The 20424-nt window shown below is 36.5% G+C and overlaps 1 protein-coding gene across 1 annotated transcript; it reads left to right on the top strand.

The window, feature by feature from the left end:
* The first annotated feature begins 1435 nt into the window (after window positions 1-1435).
* LOC126817521 (degenerin mec-10) lies at window positions 1436-12731 on the top strand. The gene is made up of 12 exons (XM_050544538.2): window positions 1436-1888; window positions 3496-3716; window positions 5143-5223; window positions 6581-6672; window positions 7935-8098; window positions 9145-9234; window positions 9514-9643; window positions 9936-10011; window positions 10423-10480; window positions 10642-10724; window positions 11853-11928; window positions 12416-12731. The coding sequence occupies exons 1-12, from the start codon at window positions 1592-1594 to the stop codon at window positions 12590-12592; spliced, it is 1545 nt and encodes a 514-aa protein (XP_050400495.2). The 5' UTR covers window positions 1436-1591; the 3' UTR covers window positions 12593-12731.
* The last annotated feature ends 7693 nt before the right edge of the window (window positions 12732-20424 follow it).

Raw genomic sequence — 20424 nt, 5'->3', positions numbered from 1 at the left:
GATTTGAAGGCATTGCCACGATCGCTTTGTTATTTATATTATTTGAATAATACTATAATGGTTTTAGAGTAACATAAACAAATATTCGTGTCCAACAACTGGAAAAATTATTGGTTACACTAAGGCAAGTGGAAATGTTCCATTTTCATACCCGTTTTCATAAGACCGGATGGTCTTCATTAGCCCACTCTCTACAGAAAAATAGAACATTTTGCCCGGATAGCGGTGCAACGGTCTACTCTAATATCGAATTCCTACTGCCAGCGGATCTTTTACGTGCGCGACGTTTGACTTTGTACCACTGACAAGTGGGTATCACGTCGGAAAATCCCTATGAACCTTCTTGGCTAACACCGGGGTCGAACACGGGACACCCAAGTTAATGACCCAACATCTTACTCACTGAGCCACCGCGGCTAGTTGGAAGATGAGGAACTCCACTCTAGTTTAGCTATTTGTAAGGTCATCATTAATTATTAATCAAGATATTTTATACATTCTTCAGGTGGAATAAACTGCAGAAGTTAAATAAAGTTCAGTAAAGATGTCTAGAGACGGGTTTCAGTTTTATAACGGTAGAGAAACGGATTATATACCACAATCAGATTTTAATAATTCTTATTCTACCCATCATTCTGGGTATAACAATTACGTAAGTAATGTACTAATGAAATATTGCATTTCAAATAGATTTTAAAGGGGCTAATAAGTCGCTATTCTTTGCCACCTCGAAATGGACACACGTGTCCCAACCATATAATAATGTAATATGAATATTTATAAACTGATTTACATACATGTACATTCAATCGTTTCTGTTTTTACCTTAATTTTTAATCAGTTATGTTCGGCGAAATACGCGAAGAGTCCGAATTGTATGACAGTCTTTGATGTCTGGTTAATCCAGTCTACACTGGTAGCATTCTCTTACATGGGATATGTTTATCCTCGTTCATCGAGTCCCCACATACAAAAGGCTTTCAAAAGCGATTCTCGTGCCAATTTTAAAATTTTATTTAGGTAAGTCAAAAACATCAGTGTTGATTTAAACTGAGCAATAAGACGAAGACTGGATGGTCCTTAAGTGGTTACATATTTCTCTATCAACGACGAACGTGTCATATCTTGTCATTTCTATTATGGATAAATGTTATACAATAAAATCATTTCGTGGAATATTTTGCATTTAAGAAGTTTAACAAACGCTAGCGTAAAACGCCTGACAGTTTTTGGAAATTGAATAAGTAAAGAGGTTTTGGAATATGAATATTTTTTTAGTGGTTAAAATCATCATGATATAAAGCATCTTTAAATTGATAATACAGTAAATCTTGTATCAAACGACCACCAACGGCCAAATTATAAATTGAAAATTATTATATACTCTGTTCTTTGAAGATATTAAATACAGTTAATATTTTTCTTCCAGATTTCTCCGATTGCTTATGATCCTGAGATTCCTTACTATACCGAAAGGAAATTGAACCAACCAAGGTCTGATCAACCGACTAACAGCGAATCAGAGTCGAACAATGAAAAGGAACCCTGGTCTTTTAGGAAGATATGTAGAAGATTTGCCGAAAGAACTTCCATGCAAGGAATTCCATATATTCACGTGTCTAAGACGTGGTTCGCTAAAGGAGCATGGACTTTTATATTTCTCATTGGAACTAGTGGAATGATATTTCACCTGTTCTATCTGTTTGGTATATATTTACAATTTTCAAAACAAACCACAGTCTCGCTCGGTTTTGACGCTTTGCCATTTCCAGCTGTGACGATTTGTAGCGTTAATCCAATGAGACAAAGCATGACAAGTATAGCTGGCGAAGATCTTCAGGATCTACTGAATGACGTTAAACCATCAAATGTACAACAATTATATCAGGTTAGTCTTTTAAAAATTTTCTCGATAAATTCGGATATCGGTCGGTTAAATTGCTGTAGCACAGTTGGAATTCAATTGTTGCCTTGGCAAAATTTCCTTCATAGACCGTATGGCGTATGTTCTATGCCCGTGTTCATTATCCAGGTTGGAACAGAACAGCAGGACGTTAAACTTCGTTCATTCATTCATTCATTCATTCATGCATTCTGTATACAGGTAATACTATAATACAAGTATTTCTCTCAGGATTTTTCATTACTAGAATCTGTTTTATACCAATAAATTGTTCCTGACATTGTCAATATTAGTAAGGAATATTCTGGGGACACTGGTAAATACGTACCTTTTAAATTAGTTCGGTTTGATTATTAAAACAAATACGTTTTTTTTTAAGTCGGATTTTAATCTAGAAACGTTGATGCAATACGCATATTTAAAGGTGATGAAAAAAAAAGGGGTTTAACGTCCTACTGTTCTGCTCCGAACTGGGCTAATAGGGCATAAGCCATGCAGTGTCAGGGCCCGTAACTAAAGGGGGGAGGGGGGTCGAAGCCCCTCTCTGCAAAAAAATTTTCGCGCCCCCCCCCCCCCCTGTGAAAAATTTTTCGACCATAAAAATAATTGATATACATTGTCCGTCAATTTTAAAGCACCCCTGAGAACACTTCTCGCCCCCCCGGTTGCTCTGAGCTAGTTACGGCCCTGTGCAGTGTGCTGTGAGGGAAATTTTGCCCGGACAGCGGCACTACGGCCTACTCTTATATCAAATTCCAACTGTCAAGGGATCTTTTACGTGCACGTCAATGTGTAGACGGGACCTCAGTTTTTCATCCCATTCGAACGACTAGACAACTGTCCTTGTCAGGTCTTCCGTCCTGCATCACTGACAAGGGGGTACCACGCCAGAAAATCGGGATGAACTTTCTCGGCCAATGCAGGGATCGAATTCCCGACCTCCAGACTAGCGAGTCAGCGTCTTACCCACTTAGCCACCGTGACCCCCATATATTTAAAGGTAGTGGATGTGAATACTGATGCGGTATGGAATCACATATAGTTTTACCCTGTACAGTGTATCAAACTGGCACTGCTGTGGCACTATAACCAAGATGTAGTTGTATTAGTTCTTTTTGGTGAGAAAAGAAACAGGACCTCGATGTCTGTGGTGACAGGGTTGTTCTGTTTTTGCATTGACAATAATCACATCTTACTAATAAAAAGGGAGCCACGGTGGCTAGGTTGTTAAGACGCTGGACCGCTAGCCTGAAGGTCGGGTGTTCGATCCCTGCATTGGCCGAGAAAGGTCATCCAGATTTTCCGACGTGGTTTCCACTTGTCAGTGCTGCAGAACGGAGGATGATACGAAAAACCGAGGTTCTGTGTATATATTGGAATGCACGTAAAAGATCCCCTGGCAGTTGGAATTCGATAAAAGAGTAGGCGATAGTGCCGCTGTCCGGACAAAATTTCCCTCATAGCAACACTGTATCGCGTATGCTCGTCTTCATTAGCCCAGTATAGGAGCAGAACAGTAGGACGTTAAACCCCCTTTCATTTCATTTACTAATAAAAAAATATAAAGGGATCAACGAAACATGAAATTTCAGAACCCACCTAACATGGAGCCGCCTAATGGATCACCTTATGGACCACCTTTAGTAAGAAAGAAACGATTTTTAGATAAACTGGAAGTGAAAAGACCACCTACCGAACTAGACATCGAAGACGGTGAAGGTTATGGCAAAGATGAGTGGGAATCAACTAGTACTAGGGATGAGGCGGATGAAATCTATCGATATTTTTATTCCCTGTTTAACTCCGAACCAAGGTAAATGCAATTATGGTATTAGTTTGGTGACAAAAATAAAATTAAAAGAAAAAAATAATGCTGGCTATAGAGTCAGACACCATTGTAACAAGCTTAAGGGTGAATCTTGCATTTTGATTGGTCAATTAGACATTGTCGATTGGACAATAACACCCCTCTGTTTTAGTAATTTCTTTTAAAATGCTAAAATAGCTTGTTACAATTTCGATAAACACTTCCTGTTTCGCATTTAGCGGGGTGTTATTGTCCAATAGACATGTGACATATCCTGGGATTCTACATTAGAACCCGCGACGGGAAGTGTTTATCTCCTAAATGATGGGCTTTAAAACACACTGGTTATATAGTTTGAAGGAATAACAAAGCTGAAGGTGAAAGAAACACTCAGATATCGCACATTTAAGCCTATAAGGTGCAGCTGTGGCTCAGACGTGTCTCCTATCCATATTCTAGTAGACTGTGCTCGCCTCTCAGCTGAAAGGAAACCTCTCACGGATAAACTGAGTTCCCTCAACACGGCTCTCAGTGTTCCGAACTTACTTTTTCCAAAAGTAAGCAAACACGAAATCTATGAGTTAATCTACGAATTCGTGTGTGAGATCGGTATCATTGATATGATGATGTGACCCCGCAGAGACGAAAAGAGTGTTCTACTCTGTGAAGATTTGGGGGCCCACCCCAAGACCCAACGGACGGGATCCATAAGTGATCATCCCGAGGGCTACTGCTAGTCGGACGTCCCTAAGTGAAGGGATGTCGGGTATCCTGTGGGGGGCCGTTTTTTGTCTTGGTTCTGGTCCGGAGGCATCGCTGCACCCCTGAACCTAGGTCGGACAGGCGGCGGGGCCCTTGGGCCCGGCTGAAAGTCCTACCTACCCCTACCCACCCAAAACAACGATCGAAACATTTATGGCCAAGCGGACCAGACTGCGCCCGCTCGCCACCCCTTTTCTACCCCAAAACTTTCTCCGCTCCTTTCGATGAGATTTTTAACTTGGGCATTCCCTGCTAAGACACTATGTCTCAAATTAAACTGGACCAAAGCTTAATCCATACGGCTTCCTCCAGTAAGTTTCCTAGGAAACATCCTTGTCTACGATATCACCTTAGGTGGAAGTAGACGTAAAACCCCAGAAACGAACGACGAACGATTTAAGGGGAGAAATGGAATTTAACGTCCACTCGACACAAACTAGGTCAATTCCGGACTATCAGGTAAAGGAATCGTCGCAGATATACTTTAGTGAATGTCTTGTCAAATTCTTTAAATAGCAGAGAAACTTTCAAAATTCCAATTAATATGCTATATTATGATCGTCATTAATTTTGCTTGTGACATCCATTAAGAATCTCAGTCACGAGTCCATGCTTCGATGCGGTACAGGTAGTAAAATAGCTACATGATTATGTATTTATATACTTTCAGACATACAAGATTGAAGATGGGACATGAAATAGAAACTATGCTAATTAAATGTGCTTTTGCTGGTAGAAGTTGTCATCCCGAGTAAGTTATCATAAATGCGAAATAAGTATTTCAAATCTCCATGTATGGTGTGGTTACACTGAGTAAGATAGGCTTGTTGATGTAAAGGTTAGATTATACTATTGCGTATACAGAAGAATAAATCCATTTGTAAATGGTAACGCGGTGGACCAGTGAGTACGACGCTGGCTCGCTAACCAGGAGGTCCGAAGTTCGATCCCTGTATTGGTCGAGAAAGTTCTCCGGGATTTTCCAGCGTATTTACCCCCTTTTCAGTTGTGCAGGACTGGGGGCCTGACAGGGGTGCGACGAAAACCGAGGTCCCGTGTACACATTGGCAAGCACTTAAAATAACCATTGGCAGTTGGATTTCTATATAAAAGTAGGCCGTAGCACCGCTACCCGGGCAAAATATCCGTCATAGCACACTGGATGGCGTATGTCCGTCTTTTTTTTTTATCCCAGTCGGTGCAAAAAAGAAGAACATTAAACCCCATTTCATTTTCATCTATAAAGCACCAAATCCCCAAAACTGTCTCATTTCGCATAAGTGTGGAAGCCTATAACTACCATTCATAATTTCTACTTTTCGCCTCTTCAGAACACGAAAGTCGAAAAGTCGAAAAGTAGAAGTTACGACAAAATGTGAGGCGACAAGACGGTATACAAGCCAAAATCAACTCGAAAATAGGAAATTAAGAAATAACACACCGCGATAATAGCGCCCCCGTATTTTCTTAATTTCTACTTTTCGACTTGCATTTTGGCTTATATACCGTCTTGTCGACTTTCGGCTATACAAGCCAAAATGTAACTCGAAAAGTAGAAATTAGGAAATTAACACACTGCGCTAATAGCGACCTATGATCTGTCGTACTGTCGACTTTTCCACTTTTCGCCTAGGAAGTGGTTGTAGTCTCTGCCTTCCAGGTCACATTTGAATACGCGCAATTCCCGTCGAAAAGTAGAAATTAAGAAAATACGGGGGCGCTATTATCGCGATGTGTTATTTCTTAATTTCCTATTTTCGAGTTGATTTTGGCTTGTATACCGTCTTGTCGCCTCACTTTTCGACTTTTCGACTTTCGTGTTCTGAAGAGGCGAAAAGTAGAAATTATGAATGGTAGTTATAGGCTTCCATACATAAGACACTAGTACCTAAATATATAATTCAAACAGATAAGTGTTGAATTATTACGCTTGTTTAAAAGTTTGTAGCTGAAGTGACTGATTTGGAATGAGATACCTTCAGAAGACTTGAAGAACACGAATAATTAGTAAAAAAAGCTGGATCAAATCACAGACTGAATATGTTTATTTTATTCATGATTTTTAAACTTTTATTATAATTAGACTATTTAATTAACTTTATATTCAGGAATTTCACTCAAATCACAAATTCGCATTTTGGCAATTGCTACACTTTACAGACGCCATTTTTTAAGAGTCGTAGAAGTGGACCAGGTCGAGGTAAGTGTACAAATATCCATTTCAGTTCATTATCATGGTTGTTTTCATAAAATCGTTTTTAGTGACGGTAACCCGAACCATCTAAAATGTAAAGACGCCTTACTTCTTTTGGCGAAATTGAGAGTTAAGGGGTTTAAATTTGCTTACAGGTACACTAATCCGATTTTACCTAATTATCTCTAGCCTCCAGTTTAAAGGAATATATATATATATATATATATATATATATATATATATATATATATATATATATATATATATATATTTGCTGTACATTACATTATAATAAATATTTACAATACATGTTGCACATGTATATGCAAATAAGTCTATGTGTTAAGGGTAAGAAGCGATATCCTCATACTCTATCACACCTAACTCAACCCGTGTGAGCCGTCTTTCGGGTACAACAATGACATTGATGAAATTATTGTCTTTTTCTCATAAGACCATTCACCTACTCGTAGACTTGGGGTGTCTTTACCATTTACCATTATAGGGATGGGATTGGTTTACTTCACCATATAAGGATGGGATTGGTTTACTTCACCATTATAGGGATGGGATTGGTTTACTTCACCATTATAGGGATGGGATTGGTTTACTTCTCCATTATAGGGATGGGATTGGTTTACTAACGATTTAATTGCTCCTTTTCATTATGAAATTGTTTTATTGTTAATTGAGTGAACACATTTCAAATTGTAGGCGTCAACCAAATCAGTTCTACCCAATTTAGAAAAAAAAAACGTTTCTTAACATTAATTCGCTTGTTATAACCACGGACATTCATCAAAGAAATCCTACTGATTTCACCATACGCTCTTTTCATAATGGGAGGATTATAAACAATATGCTTACTCATTTGATAGTGATCACATTAATGTACAATGTTTCGGGAACATCCAGTAACACATCATGCCGAGATTTTCCCAATGTATGTTTGATATTGACGATCGATAGTACTATTTCATGTAGAAAGGTTGTCAGGAAATGGGGTATTAGTCCTACGAAGGAACAATTTGCCCGGGTTACTGTTTTACATGTACGTCACCATCCAAACGATTATATACTGTTCCTTACTAGCCCCACCCCGTCCTACATCCATGACCAAGGGAACACCACGCTGGAAAACAACTGGATCGAACAGCGGGGCTCCTGGTTAGCGAGCCAGTACCTTACTTACTGAGCATCCATGATTCCCATATTGTCACGGGCAAGACTCGTTATTGCAACCCTTTCGTTTGCATTTCTATTTAAAGGTCTAGAATTAATACTTTTCTTGGAAAAACATGAGTTTATTAGAGGTATAACTAATGGTAATGGAATACAAATAATGGTTCATGATCGTGATTCGATTCCACATCCATATGATGAAGGTATCGCAGTCGCACCAGAATCTGAAACATTCGTTGGTCTTAATATGGTAGGTATTTTTAGTTCATATACAGTACACTATACATGTATTTCTATATAAATGTATGCAATGCAGCGTAATATCTAATGCCCTATTAAATGCAAATTTACACAATAAAGCCTAGTCCATTGGCCAATCACACTATTTTACCGAGATTTCGTCTTATGGTTTGGATGCAGCTATGGCGGGTGTGGCGCCAGGCAGGGTAAGCTTACTCTTCTGGGCACCTGTTACCATTGTTTGTCGTGTTTCTTGAGGGGGGTGTGTGTTTTGTTTTTTTTTCGAATTTTGTCTAATGGTTTGGATTGTTCGTACTTGGTTTTATTTTATTAGTAAAACGACAGGGATGATCGTATAAATGTGTAAATGTGCGGGTGCATGTGTTATTGTGATCGAAGAAAATGGTGTGGCATACTGTCGGAACCTTTGGTGAAACGTCATACATGTAGGGTCATACAGTGAAGGAGATTAAATTCATTGTTCCTAAACGTGTAGGGGGATCACGTGGCTAAGTGGGTAAGACGCTAGCTCGCTAGTCTGGAGGTCGGGTGTTCGATCCCTGCATTGGCCGAGAAAGTTCATCCAGATTTTCCGGCGTGGTTCTCCCTTGTCAGTGATGCAGGACGGAGGGGCTGACAAGGAAAGCTGTCTAGTCGTTCGGATGGGACGAAAAACCGAGGTCCCGTGTACACATTGGCGTGCACGTAAAAGATCCCTTGGCAGTTGGAATTCGATATAAGAGTAGGCCGTAGTGCCGCTGTCCGGGCAAAATTTCCCTCATAGCACACTGTATGGCGTATGCCCGTCTTCATTAGCCCAGGTTAGGAGCAGAACAGTAGGACGTTAAACTCCATTTCATTTCATTTCATTTCCTAAACGTGTACTGTTATGGCATAGCTAAATAAACACTATAGGTTCTTTTTAATGTGGAATGTGTGTATTTGTTGTTGATATATTATATTCACTGGCTTTAAAAGAATTCTGACTAAAATATCGGATCTTCATTTTGCATCCACAATGCAAATGTTTTAACATAATGGACCTATTTATTACAGCTGAGAGTTAGTAGAATGGTTGAACCATATGGATCCTGTGACGACGGAACAACGTTCCAAAATAAATATGGAGCTAAATATACTAGAGCGGTAATTATCGTGTATAATATCTATTTCCATTACCGCGACCTAATCACTACCCAACGCCACCGGACAATCATTTTAATTGGACAGCTATATCAATACTGTATGTTCTGGAATAACTTTTATAATTTGTTTTTCATAAATTAGTATCAAGAAATTGTACTGTCAGACTCGACTCGTAGGTTTAATTATTAAAAATTGTAACCATTTTTAGGCATTTATAGCCAACTGAAATCTAGAAGGAAACTGTCTATTTTTTGAAAAATATAATCCCTTTATTTTCAGTCTTGTCAAAAGTTTTGTGAATCAGTACTCATAATGGATAAATGTAACTGTACAGATTCTAAACAAGAAGAAATAAACCTTAAAATTGCCAATACTAGGGAATTGCCTCATGAATGCCGTTCACAAAAAGGTTAGAAATCCATTAGTAACAAAGCTAGGCAGTGGCGGACGAAGATTATTTTGGTTGGGGTGCGTGGGGGCGGTGCTTTGTCAGCTATCCCGACCAACGGAAAACCCAAATTTACTCGTTTCATAGAAAAGAATACTTATTAGTGATTGTTTGATACTCTCATTTGGAGTACTTAACGTCGATACGCAACTGAAGCCAAAAATATAGTTGTTTCAGTTGTTTCATTTTTAATAATAAAATTTTAAAACTTGTCCCGCAATTGGTGATAATAGTGATATATTTACATTTTCAGATACGAAATGCATGGTTTCTATTAACCGACGATATGAGATCGGCGATTTAAAATGTAAATGTGACGACCCGTGCGAGTAAGTATTTGCATTTAATTGATTCCTATCGAGTGAGTGATGGGGTTTGACAGGTCTCGTCCGTGCGCTTTAGATCATAAGGTTTATCATTGAGTTAAGTAGTGTGGTATCGATCTAAATCCTGTAGGAATAGGGTCGTCGACCCAATCGCAGTTTGCTCCCCACTACTAAAGAATCTAACCAGCAAGCATAATGTTGAATGACATTGTATCTTATGTTAATCCCGAAATGACTTAGTGCCGACTGGGCGTTAACCCACCCCTAAGTGAAAGAGGCCGATCTGACTGCATTTCCTAGATCATCAATAGGAACTATATATATATATATATATATATATACTTATGTCTATTCATTTTAATTACTACATATCCTTGTAATGATTCCTGTATTGTCTTATTCTATTTGTTATAGGGAAACTAAATATGTGAAGTCTGTGTCTGCTAGACAATGGCCATCAAATGATTATGCAGTAGGTTTTATTTCTATTTATATATTGTTTTGTTGGGGTTTTTGAGGTGGTAAGGGGGGGGGGGGGGTAAATATATTTGTTGGAATTCTATACAATAGAGGTTTCCTACTCGCATCTTCAAATTCACATTAACTAAGTAAAATTATCTTATTCATTTTTAGCAATTGTTGTTAAGAGTATTATGTAATAAAAGAGGGGAGACAATATGTAATGGTTATGACCAAGTCGACCATAGATCACTGGCGTAAGTAAATCTTTATGTATAAAATATCCTTAAAAAGTGTTGTGATTGCATAGTGTTGTGACCTCTGTCTGTTCCCATACACCATGTAGTATTCCAGCCTAAACAGCAATTCTAATTTATACCAGAAGAAAAACATTCAATATTTGACTGAGAATATTAGTTGTGATTGGAACCCCAGCCACAGAATGGTGTTTAAGATCATGTTTACTGACGAGTTAAAAAAAACAGTGTTAGTTCCCCCCCCCTCTTGTAATCAGTAGCAATATTAATTATTATAAAAACTGTAAATAGTCATTATATATACAGTATTTAATATGTGTAAAAATTATTTTCAGTTCTTCTGTGTCTACAATTGTGTAAATAATTTCAGCTTATTTATATATATTTTGAAATATTTGGTATCTTTACTGGAAGAAATATCTTTAAAGATTTTACAAAATGGGCCTTTCTTTTGGATATGGGCATCACATCCTCGGTCTTGCCAAGTAACTTGCTAAAGAGTTCTTTAGAATTATACGCAATATCTCAAATAAGTTTGTTACAATAATCAGCAAACTCAAACCTCGTCTTTCTCCACTTTATTTCTACCTGACGCCTACGAGATTCAAATATATATACTGTTTTTACCATTCAATGGTGGCTGACACTCTCGTTATCACACATTTTGGTTGTCTAAACATTCAAAGTAGGATTGAATAGGTTCACCACCAACAATTGGTGGATTTCCATGCAATGAAAAGAGGTTTTGGTAACTAAATCTTCTTGTAACATTTTGGTTTGTTATGCGGAACTTGATTGACTTTTGAGACGCTTTTATAAAAAGTCGTAATTTGAACTAAAGACACGTCGTCCTGAAATCAAAGATCACCACCGTCATCCGTGGACGCTATAAAGAAGAAATGTGTTTTTATTTGAAAACCTTTGCTGAGATTTATAAGTCCTGACATCAAATCCTAAGGAAATTATTTCTCCTATAGAAAGTACAGGATTGCTGTATTATCTTTTTGTTTTTGCCTCTTCAGAATTGTTGGATTTCATTTTGAAAAGGCGAGCATGGTGATAATGTTAATTTCCTGGTTCACAGTTGTTTATCAATTATTTCATAAATGTTTATATTCCTGTTTTCAGTCAGAATTTTGTCAAGTTAAACATTTATTTTGAAAGTTTGAATTATCAAAATATTACAGAAGAAGCTGACTATCAGGTAATTTAAATGATGACATGCTTGATAATTTTAGTACAGAAAATAGCTATGGGGATGTTCCTAAAGATTTTCTGATAAAATTTGATGGTCTCCTAGTGGGTCGAAGTTCAATTATTTTTAAGGCTAATATCATAGTTTTATTCTACTCCTTCGCCAAGGTGTCACAGTCCCCCAATGTCTAATATTCTTTAAATAATACCTTTGATGAAATGTAGAGTTTCCAGAACAATTTTGGAGACGTTTAAGATTTTGAGCCGACGTATGTCTTATAACGGTCAGGTTTGGGTTATGTCCCTTGCTCAAAACATTCTCACTCCCTGGACCTGATGCCATCCGCATTGTAAAGTCCAGGGCAAACCACGAATGTCAGTTTTATATCTTTATTGAATAACAACCATTTATGTCATAGATTTACCGTTACCAACATACATGTATATATATATATGTATTTATATTTGATTCTTAATGCCCATAAATTTATTTCTAGGATTCTCAATTTGCTTCTGATGTCGGTGGAACAGTTGGGTTATGGATTGGATTATCTGCCCTTAGTTTGATGGAGGTTTTCCAGTTTATCGCAGAAATAATCAAATACTTATTATGTAGACGAAAGTCTCCAAGTGATCGAAGAAAACAAAATGATAAAAACGAAACAAGAGAGTGAAATAAAAGATTTTAGAAATCAAAACCTCAAACAATAACCATGACAATACTTATTATGTAGAGGAAAGTCTCTAAGTGATCGAAGAAAACAAAATGATAAAAAAGAAACAAGAGAGTGAAATAAAAGATTTTAGAAATCAAAACCTCAAACAATAACCATGACAATACAACACTATGTTGAAATTAATGTTCTATGCATTTGAATAAAATAAACAGGACTAATAAATATTAGGTTATGTTTGGTGTCTTGCAGTTTATAGATTTTTTTTTTTAAATATCTATTCTAAAAATTTTATTATTTTTATTAAATTTTATTTGTCCCTAGACACTGTTTTATAGTTTCTAGAACGGATATATTGATTTTTTCTTTCTTTATAGCTGGAACATTCGAATACGGTCGTCTAGCATTGTATACCTTATTTAAAACATTATATAGTTTTATTGAGTATTTTATTTCACATTAATTTATCAATGTTTTGAATCTTGGATATTAATACATATACATACCTTTTTCATATATTTCATTTTATCACTGTTAAATTATACAGTTTTTTGTCGTTCACAATTTTAAAGTACACATAAATTAATGTAAATATAATTTAGGTTTCCTACAAGGTACTTAGTGGATTGTCTCATTAACCAAGTTGTTGGCATTGTTTTTAACATGTACATAATGTTCCATAATGTTTTATTTATCATTGTTCTATAAAGATTAATGAACTTAATTACAAACTGTAATTTCAAACATGCGACTATAAAATAAATTTCTTGTCAAGGTTTGCTGAGATTAATAACACGTTACATATTTTAATTAATGTTCTCAATCGTTTACAATATTTGATATTAAATGTTTTTTTAATTGTTAATCATAATGTACAAATGTAAATATTGGAGATCTATATCTTTGTTAATAAAATAGAGGAAAAATTATATTAAACTGAGTTTAGTGGTTATCATAGACCAATCTGATTAAAATACAGATCTATATTTCGTTTCGTTTTTTTTATACTTTCGATGGCCTACACTATGGGGATGCTCGATTCACAGTCCAGAACGTCCCGAATTGACAGAATTGCAATCGAGTAACGCGGAATTCAGTTCTGTCACAGTTCTGTCAGTCCCAACAGTCCCGAAATCCACCTTTTCACTCGATTGTCACTATTTTTGGAATTGAAGGAATTCAATTCCGGAACGTTCAATCGAGTACGTGTAAAGACAAGTAAAACGAAATTTTGAACTATAAAAACGAAACGAAATAGGATCTGTGTTTTCACCAGATTGTTAATAGACCACCCGACCTCTTGTTTGTGTGAATAAATGTACCAATAATTACCTTCATGGATATTGCGGTCACATTTTAAATGTGAAATCAGTCATATTGTACATGAGTAAGCAGTGTCTAAAGTGGATAATATAAGTACGTAGCAGTCGATATTTTGACTGGACGAGTGGGTTGCTGGCCTGACAAGCAATTAGTGATCGCCGTTTCTTATGTACAAAGAAAAATATGTCGGTGCTCAAAATATAATAAGAAATTTAAAGAAAATGGGTATATATATACCAAGATACACTGAACCCAAATAACTGCACGCTTGGCAGAAATGTCCGTAGACGATTGTGGAAATATACATGTTAACCGTTATGAGAAAGGGCGATAACATGAACAATGCGTTTACAATAACGGGTTGACTTATATTCTCATCCTTGTAAATAAATTTAACACGATTCGCTTCAGAAACAAGTCATTACATTTATTTACGATGCTAGACAGTTGTTCTGGACGTTCATTGACTTCGTACAATTACACCTGCCAAACACCTCATCTTATATTGAATTGTTCAAATACAAGTAATAAACGTAAAAAGACAAAAGTGTTATCTCGAGGTCATCAAGTCGCAATGAAGCTCGGATAAACACTAATTATATGAATGGTATGTGAATAAGACTGAATTAATTTGCCCCCTTATCTAAAAAAAGAAATAGGTATCAAACTTAAATAACCATGTCTTTAATAAATATTTTTTCTTTATATAAAAAGGACAATCATCGTGTCATCCACATCACATCACCGATTTTGGTGGCCATTAAATAGTTCATTATTGAATTCTGGGGTTTAAATGTACAGTTAAATTAACCATAGGAAGTATATTTCCATATGCTGTAAATTTGTTTTTACAATGTTATCTATTTAAAAACAAATCGGCAAAATAGTTTATTCGTGGTAAATTCGTCTGTCAAAAGTCTACTGGTACGTTTATACCTGTGTTTTTCTTTATTTAGTTTGAGTCATTCTATGTGTCTATGACTATTCTCTGTCTATGGTTGTATTCCGTCTGACTTGCCATGTTTTTATTTTGCAAAATTAAAATAATTTTCATATATATTTAGCCATGTGTGCCTCTATATTTTCATGTGTTCCAAGGTGTGCCGTTGGCGAAGAAAGGGTTGAGAACCACTGATCTAGGCGCTTGTATGCTCACGTTGAAAATCATTTGCGAGGATTTCATTTGGTCGGATTAAGATCAAAAACATTATAAAGACATTTTTCGTATGGTACATTTTGCTGCAAAGATTGTATTCGTTATACACAGCCGTATACACTGGCAATACCCCTTTACCTAATACGTACTGTTTCATACTAAAAAACCCCAGATACAGACTTTCAGTTCATATTATTTAACAGTTTTACTACTGTAATTGATATCATTAATGTTTTGATTCAAATTTAATCTTGGAGAATATGTTTGGCCAAAGTAATTGTGTAATTATAAAGAGGTCTAACTGTTTCTATTCGTTGATTATGCAAGACCATTATACGCTTCCGTAGAATTTTAACTGCAGCCAAAATTTAATTTTTTTACCAACCGTCGAAAATAAAATTTAAGGTGCATGAGTAAAAATATAACCCAAAAAGTAATTAATATTATTAAGAATCGTCTTATTGGAATTCATAAGCAAAAAAGTCATTAAAAATATGACTGTCAAACAAGTTATGGTTTTTCAAATTCCGATTAAGGCCCTGTATATTCTCATTGTTTTTAAAGGACAATATTGGTGTCAGTCATTATAAAATATGTGATAGAACTGGTTAAATACATCCCAAATATAACTTTAACACAGAGATCATTGCTACGGTAGATATGTAACAAGCACGTGAAGAAACGGGAAGTGACGACAAACATGACAAACACGATTTATCTTACTATATAACTGATTGAAGCAACGAGCGATAACAGACACGCGATCGAATTTCATTTCATTGAATATTCAGTTGAAGATGAAAAGCTATTATATGAGACGGTGAAAGGATATCTAACAATTCAAAAAAAGAATTGGCTGTCATTAGATAAAAGATAATGAACAAATTAGAAAAAGTCCGTGCATTACCATATTTTTATTAAGAACAGAATGAATAAAAACGGGGGAATGCACGGGATTTTTCTATTTTTCTCGTTTTCCCTTATCTAGTGACAGCCAATTCTATTTTTGAATTGTGAGATACCCTCTCACCGTCCCATACAATAACTTTTCAACTTCAACGGAATTATCAGTGAAATGAAATTCGATCGTTTGTCTGTTATCGCTCGTTACATCAGTCAGATACATAGAAGGAAAACTCGTGTTTGTCATGTTTGGCGTCACTTCCCGTTTCTTCACGTGCTTGTTACACATCTCCCGTAGCAATGATCTCTGTGTTAAAATTATATTTGGAATGTATTTAACCAGTTCTATCACATATGTAATTATGACTGACACCAATATTGTCATTTAACACTACAGGTCACCATTTATATCCGATTTTGAGGAAACTTGAGATATAGATTTATATCCTAAAGATCTCGGTTCCTTTCGATATTGACATGTATCGGACCGTAACTTCATGGATTATGTTCCCTAATTGAACGAAAAATCATGTTTTTAGATTGTGGACACTCCAGGGGTCACAAATTTGTATCCGATTTTGATGAAACTTAAAATATATGCTTATTAACCAAAGATCTCGTTTACTGCCTGTCGATATTCGCGCATATTGGAATGTAACTTCTCGGATTAGAGCGTTTTTAGCTTGTGGGCCCTCTAGTGGTCAGAGAGAGAGAGAGAGAGAGAGAGAGAGGGGGGGGGAGAGAGATTTAACGTCCGCTCGACACAAACTAGGTCAATTCGGGACTAACACATGGTTCAATTTTATTTCAACAAGTCGTTTGCGCGTAGGGGTCTTTAACAGTGGGAGGAAACCGGAGGCCCGGAGAAAACCCACGAGGTTGGACAGGCGATCCTACTCCTTGCCTCGTACAACCGATAAATTAAAATTGACTCAATGAAAGACCTTATGATACAGCGCGCACGGGCAACTATTCGGCCATCCAACTCCCCATGAAAGTTAAGATATATTTTTATATCCCAAAGATCTCGGTTCCTTTCGATATTCGCACATATCGGACAGTAACTTTGCTCTTCCGAGGGTGAAAGACACCCCCATCCCCTCCTTAGAGTGTGGGCCCTTTACGGAATCAGGGGCCTCGGGCACCAAGTCCGCCTGTCCTTGTAGAGGACGGAATTGCAACAACCCAACATCTTTATGAAATTGTGAAGATAAGTAAATAATCGAGAGATTTAACTTACCTTTATTGTGTCCAATGATCTTGACCTCGGGACAGTTCACACATTTCGATTACATTTAAAGCCATATTGTTTACCAAGTAAAAGCTCGAGGAAGATATATTTACTTGATGGTCAAACTATTCATATAAAGACGGACTAGAAAAATTGTTCGATACGGTTCACAGCTAAGAGATAATAAAATAAAACATTAGTCGTCCATGCATTTTATTCGATTGTTAGTAGTGGCTATTTACCATAAGGATTTGGGGTTTATATCCGATATCCCTATTGATAAATTCATAGATAAACAGTACGCAGTTAGTTTCATGTTAGTCATAAGTTCGAATGTTATTTAGCATATAATACTTACCGTTAGTTTCAATGTCGTTGGTTTAATGTTTCTATATTTGAAAAAAAACACCGAAAGCCTAATATTTCTTGGATGTTTTTTTTATGTGGCAAAATCATTCTGTAGCTAGCTTAAACATTTAAAGATTTATTTAAGTTTCTTAATTAGTAATAGAATCATCTAATTTAAAGATGTCTAGAAAAGGATTACAGTTTTATAATGGTAGAGAAAGAGATTATATACCCGAACCAGATTATAATAATTCTGATCCTGTCAATCATTCTGGGTATAACTATTATGTAAGTATATCATCCATCTATTATTTAGAAAACAAAATCGCGACAAAAATATCTGGGCTTCTTTTATTTGAATCTTTAAAATACTTATTTCGTAGAAAATGTTACGTCTTCAAAAAAGACCGGCCTTGAGATACATTATGTAACCTATTTTGTATTTTGTAGTGATCGTTAGACATTTTTTTTAAGATTTGCAAGGATTTGTAAGAAATTCGTAAGCATTGATAAATATTTGTAAGGCCCCACTTTCTCAGTATTTTCTATTTTCTAGGCCAATTTGCTCCGAATTTCAATTTCCATATGATAATATTTGCTACTGCATGTGCGAGATTATCATCCGGCCGCCGCCGATCCAAGACGAATGCTAGAAAATCCATGTGTACCACTACCCATTAGTCGAGTATGGAAAGCGAAACCGAAGGCTTGCCACATCCGACAGTCCCCAATACAAATGTCATAGCTATTGAATTTTGGACTTTGCGTTCTTTGACTACGGCTACCCAAATCGTATTATATTATCAGAAACGCAAAGATTTTCTTATACACGTTTTTATATGAAGCAGGATGCGCAGTTTACAAGCATAAATCTTCATAAAACTCCAAAATAAAATGTCTTTCATTCTCTCAACCCACTTAGCTACTGACTGGACTTCTCGAAAAGTTACACACTACATCATGGCCTCCACAGAATCTCAGTGACATCCGATTTAACAAGCTGTTGTTGTTCTTATTGTTTAACGTACACTTCATTTGTCATATTTTTCATTTTTATCTTAGCACACGCGCAGGAGTCTTTCCTGTGGGCGGAAACCGGAGTACCCGGAGTAAACCCACGAGGTTGAGAAGGCGCCCCTATCTCCAAGCCACATACACTCACACCAGGGATCGAAACCACGACCGCATGACAGAGGTGACAAGCCAGCTAGAGGTCGAAGCGCGACAATCTAGACCACTAGGCCATCCCAACCCCCAATTTTGCTCTTTTATATTCCCTGGTATCTCACATTAAATAGGTGATTGGTTAATTACGCCCAATGACGTAAGCATTAGCCAAATATGGATATGTAAATCTGATGCCATACCTGGAAAATTTCCACTGACGCTCAATTACTATATCAGTATGAAAACCTAAACAGATATGAGGTGATATATTTTGTTAATCTACGGGTCATTTTAATATACCAAGGTATCATCTATTTCCGTTGGATTACGGGACTTGTATGTAATAAAGCCTTTTTACGAACTTGAAAGCAATATTGGGTCGGCCATAAAATTGCTACACATGTGTAGTGATTGTAAGACATTTGTAGGGTTTTTCTATCATTCGTATGGCTTGCGATAACTTACGAAAACATTGCAATAGCAATGAGGATATTTTTCCCGGCGAAGTTTAGGAGCATGTTTATATATAATATTTGCAGCACTCTATTTACGACCACGAATGCTCACAAACACTTACACATCTCTGACGGTCACATTGTGATCATTGTGAATTTGTAAGCCTATTCGCCACTTTGTAAGAGTAGCAAAAATGATATTATTATGCAATCTGAACAATTATTTTCATGTCAAGAACACTAGAACGGAGTTACCAAACACCAAGAGCAAATGTGCACGCTGGATTCGTGTCACTCTCCTATTTTCAAACGCTGTTAGGATTGCAGCAGTTACGTCTATCTTGGCTGCTTAACAGAGAGAGAGAGAGAGAGAAATGGGGTTTAACGTCCACTCGACACAAACTAGGTCATTTCGGGACTAACATATGGTTTAATTTTATTTCAATAATTCGCTTGCGCGTAGGGGTCTTTAGCAGTGGGAGGAAACCGGAGGACCCGGAGAAAACCCACGAGGTTGGACAGGCGACCTACTCCTTGTCACGTACAACCGGGGATTCGAAACCACGCCAGTCGACTCAATGACAGACTTTATGGTACAGCGCGCGCACGCTAACCATTCAGCCATCCACCCCCCCTGCTTAAAAGAAAATTGACACACAATATCACAATATCAGTTTTAAAGAAAACTAAATAAAAGAACACATTTTTTTTATCGATGGGCTATATCACAATTTCATTAAATTTGTTAAAAACGCTCAAAATCAAGAGTTGATCTGCGAGAGACCTCGAGATATTCAATGTTCTGTTGCATAAAGTTGCAGAAATACCGGACAGTCTTGAAATCATTTAGTATCAGACACTCCGTATAAATAATCAAACTTTCCATAATTTTTTATTCATTGAATTCAAAGTCTAAAAAAGAGCATTCATTTTTCAAAGAATTACATGCTTATTGAACTGTATACATCTTATAATTCATAGCATACTATAGATGAGCTGTGATAGTGGAGATGAAGTCAGAAAGGGTGACCATATTATCGTGAGAAAAGGATGTTTACCTCCCTATGATAAATATATTTTACGACATAAATTTTTTAAAGAGATCAATAAACATTATACAAAGACATGAACAAGTCCGTCATTTCATTATTACGCTAAATCGAGAATCGTGTGATTTTACACCAAACTGATCGGTAAAGATTAACAATCGTAATTTAAATTTGATATTTTTTCATGAAGATTTCATTTT

Source organism: Patella vulgata, chromosome 4 (genome assembly GCF_932274485.2).
Source record: "Patella vulgata chromosome 4, xgPatVulg1.2, whole genome shotgun sequence".
Classification (NCBI taxonomy): Eukaryota; Metazoa; Mollusca; class Gastropoda; family Patellidae; genus Patella; species Patella vulgata.
Note: the sequence above shows the minus strand (reverse complement) of the source record. Positions and strands in the feature narration are given on the sequence as shown.

What these genes read in the sequence shown, in the direction of transcription:
- LOC126817521 (XM_050544538.2), top strand. Translation starts at nt 1,592, where the DNA reads ATGCAAGGAATTCCATATATTCACGTGTCTAAGACGTGGTTCGCTAAA. An exon ending in GAGCTAAATATACTAGAGCG is followed by an intron (nt 9,235 to 9,513) that starts GTAATTATCGTG and finishes CTTTATTTTCAG; the next exon opens with TCTTGTCAAAAGTTTTGTGA. An exon ending in AAATGTGACGACCCGTGCGA is followed by an intron (nt 10,012 to 10,422) that starts GTAAGTATTTGC and finishes TATTTGTTATAG; the next exon opens with GGAAACTAAATATGTGAAGT.